Source organism: Gopherus flavomarginatus, chromosome 4 (assembly GCF_025201925.1).
Source record: "Gopherus flavomarginatus isolate rGopFla2 chromosome 4, rGopFla2.mat.asm, whole genome shotgun sequence".
NCBI classification, from domain to species: Eukaryota; Metazoa; Chordata; order Testudines; family Testudinidae; genus Gopherus; species Gopherus flavomarginatus.
Window position 1 is genome coordinate 86,509,865 of NC_066620.1, and position 17,834 is coordinate 86,527,698.

General features: G+C 38.0%; 1 protein-coding gene across 6 annotated transcripts in view; it reads right to left on the reverse strand.

Annotated features, from left to right (window-relative positions):
• FAM120B (family with sequence similarity 120B) overlaps positions 1 to 17,834 on the reverse strand; it is a 169,193-nt gene that overhangs the window by 102,048 nt on the left and 49,311 nt on the right. For all 6 annotated transcript variants that reach the window (XM_050949076.1, XM_050949078.1, XM_050949077.1 and 3 more), the window contains exons 7-9: positions 4,787 to 4,993; positions 2,295 to 2,403; positions 778 to 918 (exon numbers count right to left, since the gene is read on the reverse strand). In XM_050949076.1, coding sequence (XP_050805033.1) covers positions 778 to 918; positions 2,295 to 2,403; positions 4,787 to 4,993 — 457 coding nt within the window. The remainder of the gene's footprint in view (positions 1 to 777; positions 919 to 2,294; positions 2,404 to 4,786; positions 4,994 to 17,834) is intronic.

Here is a 17,834-nt window from a genome sequence, read left to right on the forward strand (position 1 = left end):
AATGCATTTAAATGTTTTTTTTTTTTAACCAATCACTTTACCAAACTTCTTTAGAAAGCAAAACTAAAAATGTAGAAGAAACTCAGGTTTACATTGCTATACTGCAGCCCGAAGAAAATATTTAGTCTGTTTTGGATGATTTTCCTTCTTCCTATGCTTGGTTTCTCCAAACTCCACACAGATGCCTCCTGACCCGACAACTTTTTCCCTCCTTCTTGCAATGTCACCACAACCTGTTTCCTACCAGGGGCATTGATCTTAGCTTCTTTTAAATGCCTCTTGTGTTCAACCAACAGGTGTTGCTGGTGAGTGATTTATGGTCAACTCTTACCAAGAAAGAGCACAGCTTGCCTTTAAATCTTAACGTTACGCATGTGGTCAAGGGCTTCTCAATTATGGTATGAGTTAGGATTTGAAACTAAAGGCACAAGCTAGACACATCTATGCTATTGTGGAAATTGAAAATTACTAAAACTTTCTAAAACAATTCAACGGAGACCAAATATGAGAATTTTCAGCCCCACAGAAGAATTTTTCCAAAAGTTACAAATGAGTGAAAACACTGGGTCATAACGAAATTCTATATGTAACTTGTAGGTTTAGCTTCAGCTAATACTAATACACAAATCTCATTGATGCAGTGGAGTTTTGCCATTTATTACTATGGGTGCAGGATCATAATCATAATGTACAAATACATGATGTAAATTTAGGCACGGACACAGTCATATGCCTTTGGCAGGGCCAATTCTATTTATTTTTATATTGATTTTTTACCTGAAGGTTGGGCCTCAGACCCATAAAAGTAAGATTGAGGACCTCTCCACTGGAATCCCCTGTTCCGACTATGATACGGTGGAACAAAAGAAGTTGTGTGTGCTTGCTGGAAGCTACATTCCCTTCCTCCTTCTTGCATTTCTAAAGAAAAATATTTATCAGTTGATATTGATTATATACACAATTTTATGAACAAAAGATAATTTATTCTGCATTTTTTGGAAATAACATTTTATAAGAGAAGTGCCACAATATTCATGTGTGATTTTAATTTCTCCAAACTAGTTGGTACCCTCCCTCTCACAGTTAACATAATTAACTATGGTTCTGTTCATGTGCTCTTAGCTCAATTTCTATCCACACTCATCATAGTTACAAGCCGTACAAAAGTGTTTAGAAACCATGCTGAAACTCTGTTATGGTGGTAGTTAATAGCACAGTTTTGGTTAACACAGCTATGTCTAAAAAAAAAAAATCTTTCTCCACATTGGAGCCTTTAAATCATACTGGAAACAGTTAAACATGAATCCAACAAGTCATGGTAGGTGCTAATGTGGTTTGATGAGCCACTGATGAGAGAATCTTATAGAGACACCTTAATCCATTTTCATGCATCCTTTTTTGCATATCCAGTATCAGGTCTTTGAAAAGCATGTACCCCCAAATGCCAAACAATGTGGCAATGGAAAAAAGAGATGTACCAATAAAAAACCCAAAGCACTCAGTACAGAGGACATGACATATATCTTAAGACTCCATACACTTATCAAGCTTATCAAGAAGCTTCCATCCACTTACACAAACAACACAAAACAAAGGGTGGGGAGGGAAAGAAAGGATTCTTTTTACATTTGTGTATAAATATGATCAAATGCCTGAGACTTGATTAAATCTTTCCTCTTGTTGTGTGGATAACATATAAAATCAAGAGAACCATGCCCATTTCTATTATCTGCATTTCATCAACAAATAGGCACAAAGGCTAAGTAATTGCGCAGTAACAGTTTTTTAAAATGCATCAATTCTCATTAGAACTGCTGCTGATTCAAGCTTTAAATTGAGAATAATTACAAAGTATTTTGAAGCATCAGCATTCACAGACTGAGCTGTGAAAAAATATAAATGTGTGTTCAAAACCCTTCAATGCTGTTAACCCTGAAGAACACTTCCTGAAAGCAGAATGGGAAATCCTGAGTCATCTAATTGCTACAGAACCAAAATAGCTTTAGTCAGTAAGTACAAGAACAGTCATTATTCTGACAGTAATCATTATTGTATTTACTGCATACAGACATTTTATTAGCTCTGTAGCTGGATGGAAATATTATTTCACCTAAATTTGGGAAATCATGAAAATTTCTAAAATCAAGAAGCTTTGACTCAAATTCTTCCTTCAGTTAGTGTCAGCAAGTTCTCCCAGGATTTACTTAATTGACAAATTGCCTGGGGGAATTGTTGAAAGGTAACAGATATCATCAATACAGCAGCTTTACTGGTAAAATTAACATGATGCCAACCTGTGATAAATCCATTCCCTCGTCGTCTGCTCTGAATTGTTCTTTTCTTTACCACACAAGCCTTGCAAATGAATGACTTCAGATTCTGGAACTGCATGTGCAAAGATCCCTGCAGACAGTGGGCTTAAATCAATGACTTTGGTAGGTCTTTTTTCTCTTTTCAAGAGTAGCACCACTATAACACCTAAATAGCAATCAAAAGCAATCAAAGTCCTGCCTCATAGTATCTTTTGGTCTGTCTTCTTCACGAACCAAAGCAAGCTAAAAATATTCCATAATGAAAGAGGATTCTTGGGGGGGAGGAAGATATTTGTTTCCCCCCTTTTCTTGATAAAGTTTGCTTTTCTTGCTCCACTCATCTCTGTAAATTGCTTTGCATCCTTTGCTCTCTATTACACTGTCTTGCCTGTGCAGACAGACCTGACTAGACCTACCTAACCATTACCTTAGGCAACGATGACTAAGACAACTTGATAAGGAATGATGCATAGATGCCTGTGTTTATTACAGTGATGGAAACTGAATCAGTGAGAATCAAGTCTGTGCATTTTACTTCATACACCCCAAGAAACACTTGGCACAATATCTTCAGCCATATTTTAAACATTTGTTGATTGATAGAATATAACCCAGCCTAAAAAAAAAAGGAGAAATATAAGCCAAAAGACTTGATTTGTTTTGATCCTATGGAATCCTGTTTTGATGGAAAAGTCCAGTTGTCCAGAGGACAAATAGAAGTCATTTAACTAAGGTCCCAATACAGCAAGGTGCTGCATTTCCTGAACTTCCACTGATTCAAATGGGATTTGCAGACACTAATTACCTTGACATGATCAGGTCCTAATAACTTACCCATTTTTAAAAAATTTTGGAATGCTGGTAGAGGTTAGGAGAGAGTGCAAGGGTGGGGATTCTCTGCCTACAAGCTAGTCTGCTGATTCACACAAACCAGAACTGATTTTCATTGGGACAACAATTCCTTCACTAACTAAGAGGAAACTCAAATGGCTACTTGATAAGGTTGAAAGGCTGACAATATGGCCACTGACTAACTAGAGAGGTTTAACTAGCTCCTGGTGGTGTTCAACTCACCCAAAGCTTCAGTGAATTTTCCGACCAAAGTTTCTAAGTTGACAAACCTGATTATTGATACAATTTTGTTTACAATTTGTAGCTTTATTTTTCTATCTATGCTGACAAATTTCTATGGATAGATCCCATTAATGCTAAAATCCTCCCCATGCATTTTTGGGAGACGCAGCTCAGAAAGTGCTTATGAAGAAAGGAGCAATTTTTTCACCTTTTCAATAGCGGAATATCACCATAGAGTAATTTTCTGAATGCAATGCTGTAGTTCTCAGTAGATCAGATTTATGATGCGTATGGGAAGACTGCTAAGAAATAAATACTGAAAGATCTTGGCTCCCAGCACTACATCAAGTTGTGCCAGGAAATAAGTACTAATTGTATCTATAAAACTACCATAATAGCAGCAACAATCAATCACATAAGTTTGTTGGGTTGCCAATGTCCACAGCTAAACTGGCATCTCTAGGGAATGCGTCCGAATCCTTGCCTTTCAAAATGAAAAGTTGGAAAACTATTTTATTAGTCTGGGAGCTCTCTCTGCCATATATGAAGCATAACTAAAAAAAATAAAAAGATATTCAAACTACTCTAAATATTCAAGAGTCTAGACTGACTTTTTTCACAACAGAACTGTTCACTTAGCGAATGTTTAGACTACAATAAAAGGTGTCTTTTTTTTAAAAAACCTACTGTAGATATGTTAGTTAAGTCCACCACCAATCTGAGACCTGCCAATGTTTTGTGGTTTTAAATTAAATAGGAAAATATAAATGTATTTTTTTAATCTCTCCTGTTGCTGTGGGAAAGGTGCACGCAAACAACAGGACTTCAACGGCCAATTTGGATAAGGCTGTGTAGACCAATCCTGCAACTGACTCAGCTTGGTAAAATCCCTACACCTGTATGGGATCATGCTTAAGACAGGAGGGGTCCACCCACATAATCAGTTCCAGGATTGAGGCCTAACTGGCTACAAAAGGAAAAACAGTTAAACTGACTGTACACAAAATGCTGTCAAATGTACTAAGTAAGCAAACTGAAAAAGCAGTAAAATAATTTCTCTAGTATCTTTATTAAGGAACCTTTATGAATTCCTCTGAAATCTTTATGGCAGAAGTTCTCAGAAACACTTTAATATCAGAAACTGCAACACATTTTGTAATTCTCATTTTTTAAACAGACGAGCAATAATAAAAGTAAAACTGTAACCTCCCCAGTAGCCTCAACATTAATTTTACTTGTATGGGGGCCACAGGCAGAGGAGGTCAGTTGGGGAAGGGCGGGGAGGGGAAAAGGATGAAATGAGACCAATGAAAGCCTCCATCTTAAAATAAAAAATATTGATGGGTACAGTTTTTCAAGTAAGAATGTATGACTTTCGAAAGGGATATGTATATACTCACATTGCCCTCCAAGAGCTCCTCCAAAGAACTCCCTCTGTGTGACTGCTGATATTTCTCTTGAAAAAGCTTTCCATCAAACACCTTCCAGGGCATCAAATCATCCATATTCATTGGAAAGCCACAGGCACTATTGGCCATAATCAAAGTTGTAAGACCACGAATGAAGAGAGAACCAAGCTGTACAGCTCTGGAATCAACCTGGGCAAGCTGTTGAAATTAAAAACACAGACGCTAGAGGATCTAAATGAACTTCTGAGTGACGATTCCATCGTAACACAAACTATACCAAGCACACTGGTACACCAAACAATAAGAATGATTCTTGATGAGGACTTTAGGCCAAGGGAACTCTGATATTGCTGTCCTCTACCCCCACAGGTGCAAAAGAGCTTCGTAGCATCATCATGTTTATTCGTATATTGTGGTTTTAATTCACTGAAGTAAAGGAATTTGTGAAATTTGTTTACAAGAAATAAGAGTTCAATAACGCACTCAAGTTTAAAAAATTGATACACTTAAAACTAAAAATGGGCTCAGTGAAAGACCAAAGAAACGAGTAAAGTTAATTATCTCTACAATACTCCTTAAATATTAGCAGTTCCTTATTGGGATTCTTTTAGTGTAATTTAAAACTTTAACTGAAATGATTAATTGATTCATAGACTTTTCATAACTGGGTCAAATGAGAAATGTTACCACACTTGATGGAGACCATACAAGCTATAAGATTTGAAGGAGCAGGGTTAATTGTGTTCAAACTGTAGAAATATGTTAAACACTGTAAGACTTCCTCTGCCAGCAGTCCAAAGGTCAAATAATTTCTCTTCAATGTGGATTTCTTCAGAAGAAATACTGGAATGGTAGTGACATCATCTAAAAAATACAAAATGAACCTAAAACCTTGCAGCCAGGCAAGGGATTTAACCGGCTGCTGTGCCAGAGTACAAAAGCCATAAAAGCTCTGGAGCCAGCAAGGAGACAATTCCCCTGATGTAGGCATTGCATGGGCAGGTTGAGGCTGCCTTCTGAGCAATGCCACTTCCACAGACCCTGGCACAGGAGTCTGCCAGGGGCAGGAGGGCTTCATTCTTGGCAATGCCACCATTGATAGAACAGACCATGGAGGTTGCCATGACTTAAAGCAAGTGCCTCGGCTGCATAAGTTACATCAGGGGCTGCACTGGCTCTGAGAGTAGCCCATATTTGGGAGAGCAGAAAGGTGGCTTAAAGCCTCCTTTGTCTATCCTCTATTCCACAGGGCTGCGAGTTCTCTGCTTAAGGTGCAACACAGAATCTCAGCCATTATTACTAATAACAACAGCAGCTTACAGCTTGAAGGATCCCAAAGAGATTCAGAAACTATGTACATAAGCACTTCTGAAAAGTACCTACAGAGTGAAGATAACAGTATACAGAACACTGAAGTGCATTCGATTTTTGATAAGGGACAGCACAGCAAAACCAAAGAGGCATGGACTCTTTACTGGTCACTTGGAGCAAACCAGGCCTCAGATTTTAAGGTCTCATCCAAAGGATCAATACACAGTAAAGTATAAGGAACATAATGTATCTAGCTCCCTAGAGCAAAGGATTTCTAAGTAATCCCTATTATTATTCACTAAACTGAAGGATGTTGTGTAATTCAATTAGATGAAATAGAAGTTTACCCCATTCTAATCCCATAATCAAGATTAAGAGGGAAAAAAAAAAAACATACAAACCTGGATCATTTAGAACTAAAGTTGTCTCAGTGACATTCCAAGGAAATGAGTATAGCTCCTTGTAATTTTTTTGAATTATATATAATTGTACTTAATGTGATGTACCTTATCATCTTCAAAATGAAACTTGCTTGATTTGTGATTATGAAATAAGATTTAGTAAGAGGGAGTACAAACAAAGGAAAAACACTGATGGGAATCTTCAGGACTCCCTCCGGGGTCAATGTAATTCCTGCTGGGGGAACTTCCCAGAATTCCATCATCCTCCAATAAGCTTTTAAAGCCTCTTAAATATGATTATTTTTGTATTACAGGAGGCAAATGTGAGCATAAATCTAGTTCCTAGAACTGAGTTATAAACAGAATGGGAATATTGAATCAAATTAGCCGAATCCCAAAGGCTAACATTGTAATACACTATACTCCAACCAACTACAATAACATTACCAAAATTCATAATGACATATGCCCTTCACAGTTGTTCTATTAATTTTAGATTAATGCAAAAAAAAAAAAAGATACAGTATATTTCAGACAGATTCTGAAATGTCATCTTCCCTAGAAGACTTCCCAGTACTAATGTTCAGAAATTTAATTGTACATAACAAAAATTTTCACAAAACACAATAAAAATAGCCTTCAATACGTGTCCATGGTTCTCACTCTAAACCAGCAGTTTACAATCTTAGTAATAAGAAAATATCCTATATTAAATGTGATTTTTATTGTATGAGGATTTTACATCTGAGATTTTCATTCATTCATTTTCTCAACTAAAATGGGGTATCTGCAGCATACTTATTGTTTTTCTGGTGTGATTCATTCACATCCATTGCTCTCAGAGAACTCATCTTTTCCCTTCCTAATCCAACCCTCCTATTTTATCTGTTTTACAAAAATGGAGAGAAGAATAAAATGAGAAGTTCACTAACCTGAAGACTAAGTAAATGTTCATAACGTATTTATTACACCAGAAGCAGGGAATCTTTAATTAATAATAATTATTACTATTATTAGTTATTTGCATTACCTCAGTCATGGACCAGGACCCCATTGTGGATAACTAAAAGACAGTCCTTGCCCCAAAATGCTTATAATCTAAATCTAGTGATTAGGGTAGATAGACTCAGGGACTTTAAGGTCAGAAGAGACCAGCATGATCGTCTAGTCTGTCCTGTACATTGCAGGCCACAGAACCTCACCTACCCAATCCTGTAATAGACCCCTAATCTCTGGCTGAGTTACTGAAGTCCTCAAATCTTGATTTAAAAACTTTACATTACACAGAATCTACCATTTATTCACGTTCAAATCAGCAAGTGACCAATGCCTTATGCTGCAGAGGAAGGCGAAAAACCCCTAGGATCTCTGCCAATTTGACCTGAGGAAAAATTCCTTCTTGTCCCCAAATATGGAAATCAGTTAGATCCTGAGCACGTGGGCAAGACCCACCAGCCAGACACCTGGGAAACTCAGAGCCCTCCCCAGTTACTGTCCCATCTCTGGCCATTGGATAGATTTGCTAAGTGACTGATAGGCCATATGACATAGTAGGCAATCTCATCATACCATCCCCTCCGTAAATTTATCAAGCTCGGACTTAAAAATAAATTAGGTTTTTTGCCCCCACTACTCCCCTTGGAAGGCTGTTCCAGAACTTCACTCCTCTGATGGCTAGAAACCTTCATCTAATTTCAAGTCTAAACTGAGACAAAGCATTCATTTACATGTCGGGCCAAATCTAGATTATCTTTAATCTCCATCCATCCTCAATGCTTAGCGGTCCCACTTCTTTCTCTCTTTTCTTTTTATTTATATGGCTAAATAACTTTTTAACATTAGTTTCAATTTCCTTTGGAAGATCCAACTCTGCTTGGCTTTTAGCAATTCTCACTTTTTCCCTACACCTTCTGACCTCAAAGGGGTAGCATTCCTTAATGATCCATCCCTTGTTCCATGCCTTTAAGGCCTTCTCCTTTCTCTTAATAACCTGTTTGAGATGCTTGTTCATTCAGTTTGCTCTGCATACTTTCCCTACAATTCCCCCCCCTCCTTCCTTGGGATGTCGGCTTCAGATTGTTTCTGCACAGATTGTAAACGCAGATGATCTTCAGTGGGATTCTATACCTCTCTACAGGAGGAGAGTGAAGGTGACACAAGCTTATAGTGATAAACAGCTGGGTCAGGATATAGCGCTATAAGTAGAGCTTTGGGAGGCATTCACAGACAGAGCACTGTTGTCACAGGATGGACTCCACCTTAGTGGGTAGGGAAATAGACTGCTGAGATGGAGGATGGTACAACTGATTGAAAGAACTTTAAAATAGGAATTCAAGGGAGATGGTGAGGAGATTCTCTTGTAATCTCCATGCCTGATTCTAACATTGGGTGGGAGGAAAATCAAGTAAGAGAAGATACAACAATGGAAAAAGAAACAACAGAGGATAGAAGAATGGATATCAAGAGGAAAGGTAGTGCCAAAACTAATGACACAGTCAGGTATGTGATAATGGCAGTAAAATGATAGTACCTAATTGGGTGAGGAATCTGGGCAAAGCCAAGCAGAATAAAAGATCTTTGTACACCAGTGTAAGGTACCTGGGGAACAAAATGGAGGCACTAGAACTACTGGTGCAGGAAGTGAAACCAGATATTATAGAGATAACAGAAACATGGTGGAATAGTAGTCATGACTGAAATACAGATATTGAATGGTATTTGCTTTCAGGAAAGACAGAAATAAAGGTAAAGGTAGTGGAGTAGCACTGTATATTAATGACAAGGTTGATTGCAAATTAGAAGTGATGGAATGGATACAAGGAAATCTGTTTCAGTCAAAATCACTTCTGGGACGAAAGGTTACAAAGGCTCCACTGGGATAGTGTTTGGAGTCTGCTTATACACTCCCCCAGTCTGATCTGCAAACAGCCAAACACCTCTTTTTAATATTTTAATGAAATAAATATTACTGGGAATTGTGTGATTTGTGGTGGACTTTTGTTTCCTAGCTACAGATTGGAAGACAACTAATAATGGTAGAGCCCAGATATTTCTGGATGTGATAGCCAATAAATTTCTTTACCAAATAGTCACCAAACCAGCAAGAGGTGATGTCATTTTAGATTTAATATTGGTAAACAGCAAGGACCTCATAGAATATCTGGTTGCAGAGGACAACCTTGGCTTGAGTGATCATGAGTTAATTCAGTTTAAAATAAGTGAAAGGATAAACAAAAATAGGCCTGCAACTGAAGTCCTTAACTTCAAAAGGTCAAACTTTAAGAAATTAAGGGAATTAGGGAAGTGACTGAACTGAAGAACTCAAGGATATGAATGTGACAGAAACTTGGAATTACTTTAAGTCATGTTTCTGCAAGTCTTGAGGTTTCCCTTCAGCTATCTCTCTCCTCCCCTGCTATCATTCACTCAAATCCCCTTCATAACTCAACTGTAATTTGTAGCTGCCTCTCCAAACCTTGGATCTTCTCTTCCATCATATCTCTCAGGTGACACTTCAGACAAAGGAAGTACCTGTTAGGCATCCTCTCCAGGATAATGTACATCCTGCAGCTTCCGCATGCAGTCATCTTCATTGTCTCTTCCATTCCTCAGGTCTCTACCACTGCTGCCTCTGTAGCTGTCATAGCCTTCCCTCCTAAGCTCCTGTTCACTGTCCCTAAGGAACAGTGGCTTGCTCCCTTCTCCTCCAACAGTTCTCCACCCAAACTCCTCTGTTTTCAACTTTGTTTGTTGGCTCCTAGTACAAATACTACCCATCCTTCTCAGAAGGATGTTGTGAGAATCAGTATCTGCAAAATGCTTTGAGATCCCTGAATTAATAGTGCTGCAATATTACCTATTTGATAAAACTACAGATTGGCTTTCAATATTTAAAAGCTTAATAACTAATAACGAAGAGTTTGGATCTCATAGTCAAGGTAGAAAGCAGACCTACAGATTATGTCAGGGAAAAAACCCTTCGGTTTTAAATGTATTTTTCAATAGTATAAATCTTGCATGTCATTGTACATAGAGGACAACAAGTAAAGAGACTTATTGAGTCAGCAGTTTGGGAACAGAGAACAATCATCATTACTGATAGCAGTGTTGACAAGCTCAAAGAGACACTAAGGACTGCACAAGTATCAAGTCTGCAGATGACACAAAATTGGAGGAGTGGTTAACAGCAAAGAGGACAGATAATTGATACAAAGCAATCTGCACTGCTTCACAAGATGGGCTCAAGCAAATCATACGTGTTTTAATATGGATACAAGTAAATGTATGTATGTAGGAACAAAGAAAGCAGGCCATACTCATACGCTGGGAGACTCTATCCTGGGAAGTAGGGACTGAAAAAGATTTGGGAGTCTGGTGGATAATCAGCTGGACAGGAGTTCCCAGCGTGAGGCTGTGGCCAAAAGGGTTAATGCAATCTTTGGATACACAAACAGATGAATCTCAAGTAGGAGTAGGGAGGTTATTTTACCTTTGTATTTGGCACTGCTGTGACCGCTGCTGGAATACTGTGTCCAGTTCGGGTGCCAAAATTCAAGAAGGATGTTGATAAATTGGAAAGTGTCAAACAAAGCCATGAGAATGATTAAAGGATTAGAAAACATGTCTTAGAGTGATAGACTTAATTAGCTCAATCTATTTAGCTTAGCAAAAAGAGAAGGTTAAGAGGTGATTTGATTACAGTCTATACGTACTATATGCAAAACAAATATTTAATAATGGGCTCTTCAGTATAGCTATAACATCATACAGTGGATGGAAGCTGAAGTTAGGCAAATTTAAACTGGAAATAAGGCATACATTTTTAACAGTGAAAGTAATTAATTGCTGGAACAACTTACCAAGGGAGTTGGTGGATTATCCATCACCAGCAATTTTAAAATCAAGATTGGACATTTTTCTAACAGATCTGCTCTAGAAATTATTTTGGTGAAGTTCTATGGCTTATGTTATACAAGATGTCAGACTAGATTATCACAATGGTCCCTCCTGGCCTTGGAATCTATTAATGAGAGAACGACCTTGTCCTCACCATGGCTCAGACACGCTGTTGGAAAGGTTAAAGGAAGTTCATGCTGCTGTTGATGCTGGTGGACCTGTTTTAAAGGTAGAGGACTTCATTCTCAAAGGATGTCAATCCAGCACCTTTCTTGCATGTTAAAAATAATTGTTTGGGGCATTTTTTAAAATTACAAATGGAAATCAATATTGACAAGAATGAGGACTACAGTTAGCACAGTGAGTTCTTTATTTTAATAAGCAGGAAATGCAGTCACTCAAGAGGAGAGTTTTTTTTCCCATGTCTGGAAACTAACAAAATGAAAGCACAGTGAGCCTGCAATGAGTCAACACACATGGCAAACCCATGGGGATATTCACAGCTGCTTGGTGTCAGCAATGCAAAGATGTCACAATGAGGATAAATGGAAAATTCCAAAAGAAAAGACAGGCTTGCCTTTGAGGGCATTACACCCTACAGATTACTTCTAATTGGAAATTGCATTTGTCCTTTTTTATTATTTTTATAAACACAGGACTCCCATGCATGATGTGATATAGAGTACTAGGATTCTGCTGCTGCGTCTACCACCGATAACATTTGTAGGAAGGACAGGGGAAATGTGTGAGAACTGCTCCTCCTGCCCCAGCTGCTTGTGCTGTACTCTTGTCACTGTGCTTACCAACAGCAGCTTCCCACCCCATAACATTTTGGGGAAAAGATTATTTTCCCAATTTATCAACATTAATTGAAGATTTAAAAGTTAACTTAGAGTTCATTCACTTTTTTTATCACTGTAATTGAGGTTGTTGTCACTGCTCTTGGGAGGCCTATTCCAAGTCATGCTGTATATATAATCTAACTTTAAAAAGAGATATGAAAATATTATGATACTCAGAATTAATAAGATAGAACACTCATTTGGTCTGATCTACAGACATAAGCCTTGATCCTGCAAATTGTTAGTGTGGGCAGATACCTGTGTCCATCTGGAGCACCACTAACTTCGGAACTGGGATCTGCATAGGAGCAGGGGTGCTCAGATTGAGCAGGTTGTGGGATGACAGCTATAGATGGTAAATCTTTCTGAAGTTATTCTAAAGATTTTTTGGCTGATTTGCCCAATTTGTTTGGGGAGGAGGGAAGAGTCTTTGATTTGGAATGTATACTTCCAATTCAAACTGTATCAGCCTATTGAATTCCTGAACCAAGTGCTAGTGTCACAGAGGTAACTACTGATAATGAGATTGTCTGGTGGAGGGGACAAATCTGCTGATCAATGTGGAGCTCGTTACTTTTCGAGTTCTAGCTCAGAAAAAATAGTCACATGTGTAGGGAAATTCATCCATACGTGATTGACATGTCTAGATCAACTCAATTAAGGAAGCAAAACAGAATTAGTTTATTAAATTTAGTGCAGACATAGCAATGTATTCATCCAGCCAAGTTAAAAGTAGTTTTTAGATAGTGGTCAATATTTTCTTGTTCAGATTTTGAGGATGCAAACATGGCTTTACATTTTTGGGGCCAGATTTTCAGCTCTCAGCTTCTTCTTACAAGGACATACGCAATCATATTCTGCAGGTACAAATTCTTGCCCATGCACGTCAAAAACTGTACTGTGTGTGTGCATAGAAGTTATAGAATATGAACTCACAAAATGCATTTACTTTAATGGGTTCTGTTGATGCAAATTCTAACACATGCCCTTGCAATTTAAAAATGCTAAAATCTGCACAGACAAGCGTTAGAACATGCACAATGTGGATGCATGTATGATCATACAAGTGAGGTTGGAAAGAGTCCTGGCTGAGACCAAGAAGATATGGGAATATTTAATTATTTTACACTCATTTACCTGACTTAATTAACTGTTTAACAGAACTTCACTGCATACATATTAATATTACATAATTGTGCATGCTGATTGGCTACTTTAATGGGATTTTAACATTTTATTCTATTCAGGTTTATACTATACTCATCATGGTGGTATAAAAAATAAATTCTTGTTTACTTTCTACACTGAAACAAGCAGAGGTCTAGTATTTGATTCTGTGCATTTATCTTTTCCTTATCTTGTGTTTTCTTCCTCTTGGCTTGGTAGGGTATAGGCCACATGTTGCCTATACACTATTTTTTAAATTAAATATACACTTAAATAAACAAGAGATTACAAAATTACCGGAATAGTCTGTAGCTTTTATTCATATTTTTACAGACTTGAAAGCATTGCCCATAAAGCAGCATGCTTCTGTCTATATACAAAAGAAAATTCAACAAAAGACATCATTCAAACAGATTCCAGGACAAGTTAGTACTTGCTAATTCCTGATTAAATCAATCAATGCAAGAGCAGTAATTAAAACAAATGAAATCTGATCCAAGTAACTTAAACTGCTGGAACTCAAACCAAATGATGGTGATCAGAATCTGAAGCTATCACTTCTCTAAACAAACTAGTTCTTTTAGATTAATCTGTGCTTGACCAGTAGACTATTAGAACAGTGATTTTCAACCTGTGGTCTGCGGACCCCTAGGGATCCACAGACTATGTGCAAGATTTCTGAAGGGGTCTGAACCTCTATTCAAAATTTTTGAGAGGTCCATAAATGAAACAAGACTGAAAACCACTGTACTAGAGTTTCTGTTCTATTTTGCCACTTATGAAAGATTACCTCATATTCTACATTTCCAGCCCATCTCTAATATGTCATTCTATATTTAATTATACTGAAAATATCCTCAGGCAACAAATACAGTGACGTAGATCATATCTTAAAACTTGCATTAAAGAAAAGCAAAACTTAGTTTTGCTCTTCATGGAAATTGCTGGGAGGGATAAACACAAATCGTGTTTAAAGTACAGATAAACAAACTCTACCAACCGATACCAAAGAGACAACCCTTACCATAGTTAAAGTCTCAACACTGGAAAACACCACAGAGAACAAATTTTATGAGTGTCAATATGAAGTAAATCTTCCCGACAGAGGCTTTATTTGTACTTGGAATTCATCTTAGTTTCCATCAGCGCAAATCCCTAGTGTAGACCGGCATAGCTGAAATAACCAACACCTGTAGCGGAGCAACTTGCCTTGTTTTCAAGCAGAGATAAGCTACAATGGTGTGTATGGTGGTTTGCCCTATCTATATCAGGGGTTTACATCAGTGCTGTGTTACAATACTGGTTGGGAACCCAGGGCTGAAATTCCATGTAGACAGGTATGATAGAGCCAAGTAGCCACCCTCCACCTGAAAATTTTTTTACTGCAAATTGAAAATCACTTGGTAACGGAGATAAAGATGGCATAAGGGAACTTCAGATCTGAGTATCTACAGCCTTACCTACACAAGGTTGTTTATTTTATTTATTTATTTTTGGTTAAGATATCCTACTGTTGTTTCCATTGCATCCGCTCCGCAGCAGAAGCAGACAAGACTCTGGCGCCCAACAGAACAGTACCATGACATGTAAAGCTGGTCTGAGCACAGTCTGATGACCTATGGCCAGGTCCTTAACTGACAAAAACTGATGTAACTCCATGGAAGTCAATGGAATGACCATCTGAGGATCTGGCCCATGGCACTTTAAACACCAATGGCTGCCTGGAGCCTTGTCTATACCAGTGGGAGCACTGATAAAACTGAACTAGGGATAGCAATGGTGGGAAATTTTAGTGTAGACACAGCCTAGTCGAAGTGGTAACTTTAGTTGGCATCAATCAGCTTTATGCAACAGATTGTTGAAAGAGTTATATTTCATCTGCTTCCTTGGCTTGGCTGAGTGAAAAAAGCCAGTATTTTGGAAACATGCTTATGGTGTGTTCTGATAAAAGACTACAGCTTAAGCTAAGCTCTTCCTGCTTAGACAAGGTGGGTGCAAAGGCAGTGTGACTGAAAAGAGAATGAGGTCCCTGTGCAGGCATCTGGTAGAACAGAAAACTAGAAAAACCAGTTCTTAAATGTTCCTAATACTTCCCAGTAAATATTTAACAGTAAACAGCCCAACTGTTTGGTGTTTATATGCTAAGGAAGGTTTATTTACTGGGTTTACTGGCAGGTTGGTGTAAATGGATACTTCTGTTGAACAAAACTGCTATTTACATTAAGCCAAAAAACACAGAAGTGAACCTAAACAAAGCTTCAAATATTGCTTTACCTTTGGGTGTTCTATAAAAAATGAATATCAAAACAAAGCAAGAAACACACTACAAATATGGTACTGTTTATTAAAAACAACCAGTTAAAATTACTTCTAGAGTTCATAAAAACATTGCTTTTAGTTTCTGATTTCATACTCAAAAATACGTTTTCTTCAGAGAGCTCCCTCTCAGATATACTGTAAGTACAGTACTTATAAATAGGATTTACTGCAGTTGAACAAGGAAGATGTTTGCTAGTACTCAGTTCAACTCCAGAAACTCAAAGTGATAATAGAGTTATGTAATGGACAATATCAGGGCTTTCAGAGCTTCTATCAGAAAAGACATACGTATGGGTTCTTTTCCTTTTCCATTTGTATTATAATTGTAGAATCAAATTTTGCTCAGATCTGATCCAGAATTTGTATTGGGTTAGTGACAGTACAAAACACATCTATATAATATTTGCATAAACTTTCACAGATAACTTAAATAGGCAAACCATCTGTTTAACTGTCACACACCCAGCAGCCATACCCATAAAAAGAGCAGATTCACTCCACATTGAATGTATTTTATACTCTCTCTTAATGGGCACTCGTCTGTACCTTCTGAAAGCTTATCGTGGAACACCCTCACCCACTATACACACCTTATTGCACCTGCTTTCTAACAAAAATTACAGTTAATATTTTACTGGGGCTTTTATTATAACCTTCCCTGCCCCATGTTCTACATGTTATGTTTTTTCCCCCTTTTTCAATGCTTGGTCTCAGCCCAAAGTTTGCTCCTGTTTTGTTTTAACTGCAAAAAATGCACTTGTCCCTTTCTGAGTCATGAAAACATGGGAGAAACAAAAACAAAACACTACACCCCCTTTTCCCACTATAAAAACATCCACTATCTCCTCTTTTTTTCAGCGCCAATAACTTTCTACTACATGCTTCAAAGACTACCATTCTCCCCTCAAAGTAAAGTATTTTCTTTGCTATACCTTCCAAACACAGGTATCGCACTCCTTAATTCAAACCATAACTTTCATCATAAGGCCTTGGAGACCCTGCAGTCATCTTTTATACTGAAAATTTTGTTTTCTTCAGCATCTCCCTTGCATTCAAGCTGCTGGCATAGCTATTTGGATGTTCACATATGGCTGTTTTTAATGGTACAGTATGACCTTACATCATCATATTGGTAAAAGACATGGCCCTGTGTATATGCATCCCAGTGTCCCCCAGCACCACTATATGATGCACTTAGTTGTGGGAAATTTTTGCAGTGCATAGTGGGGCTGCTGCCATGCATTGTGGGATGCCATCAGTGCTTTCAGGGAATTGTTGGAATTTGGGATTTGCTGATAAAACTTTCCAGTTTAGACCAGGTAATAATATGTAACCAAGATTGGAACCTAGCAAGCTATGGTTTCTCTCATGCCTACCTATGCTTATAATTAAGTGTCTCAACATATTACATTTCTCTTTTCTATGCTTTTAAAAATCTACTTTCTAAGGCTCCAGCGCCCCTTGTCTTCAAAGTGAGCTGGATCAAAACACTAACTGGACATCCAGAAAGATCTACAGCTCCAGAAAACTGAATCATATTGTTTTGGCAACTAGTGCTAATGTCATGTGTGTTATGAAATAGCTGATGTCTAAGCTGTCAAGATGAAACTCTCCTTGCACTCAACCCGTTGTGAAGGGGATTGCATGAGGTAAAGCACCCCTTGCCTAAGATGTCAAACTTTTTCTGAAGTTTGTTTGTATTGCAAAGCACCTACACAAAAGGAGGGTTGACACCCAGGCTCACCTTTCTAGGCTACGTTGTCCAAAATGAGCAGCTTTGGGCTAGTTGATTTCCCAAAAGACATGTCCATGAGTTGAGGGAGGTAAAGGAAACTGTTCATGCTGTGAGATCCCAGATTCCAGGAGAGTCTAGAGCCCAAGACATCTGCTCCTTAGGACAGGGCAGTGGTGTCTTAGATGAGGTATCTGTAAAAGGGAGTTGCCTGTGTACAGCTTTTGACCACCTCTGTTCAAGAAATCAAGACTTGTGTACATTTTGTAAATAAATTACAACAGAAAACACCTGACTCCATATCATCAATTTCTCCTCCAACGGAAAACCTACTTGCAAAATCTCCTAGCTTTTGGCAAAGGAGCTACAGC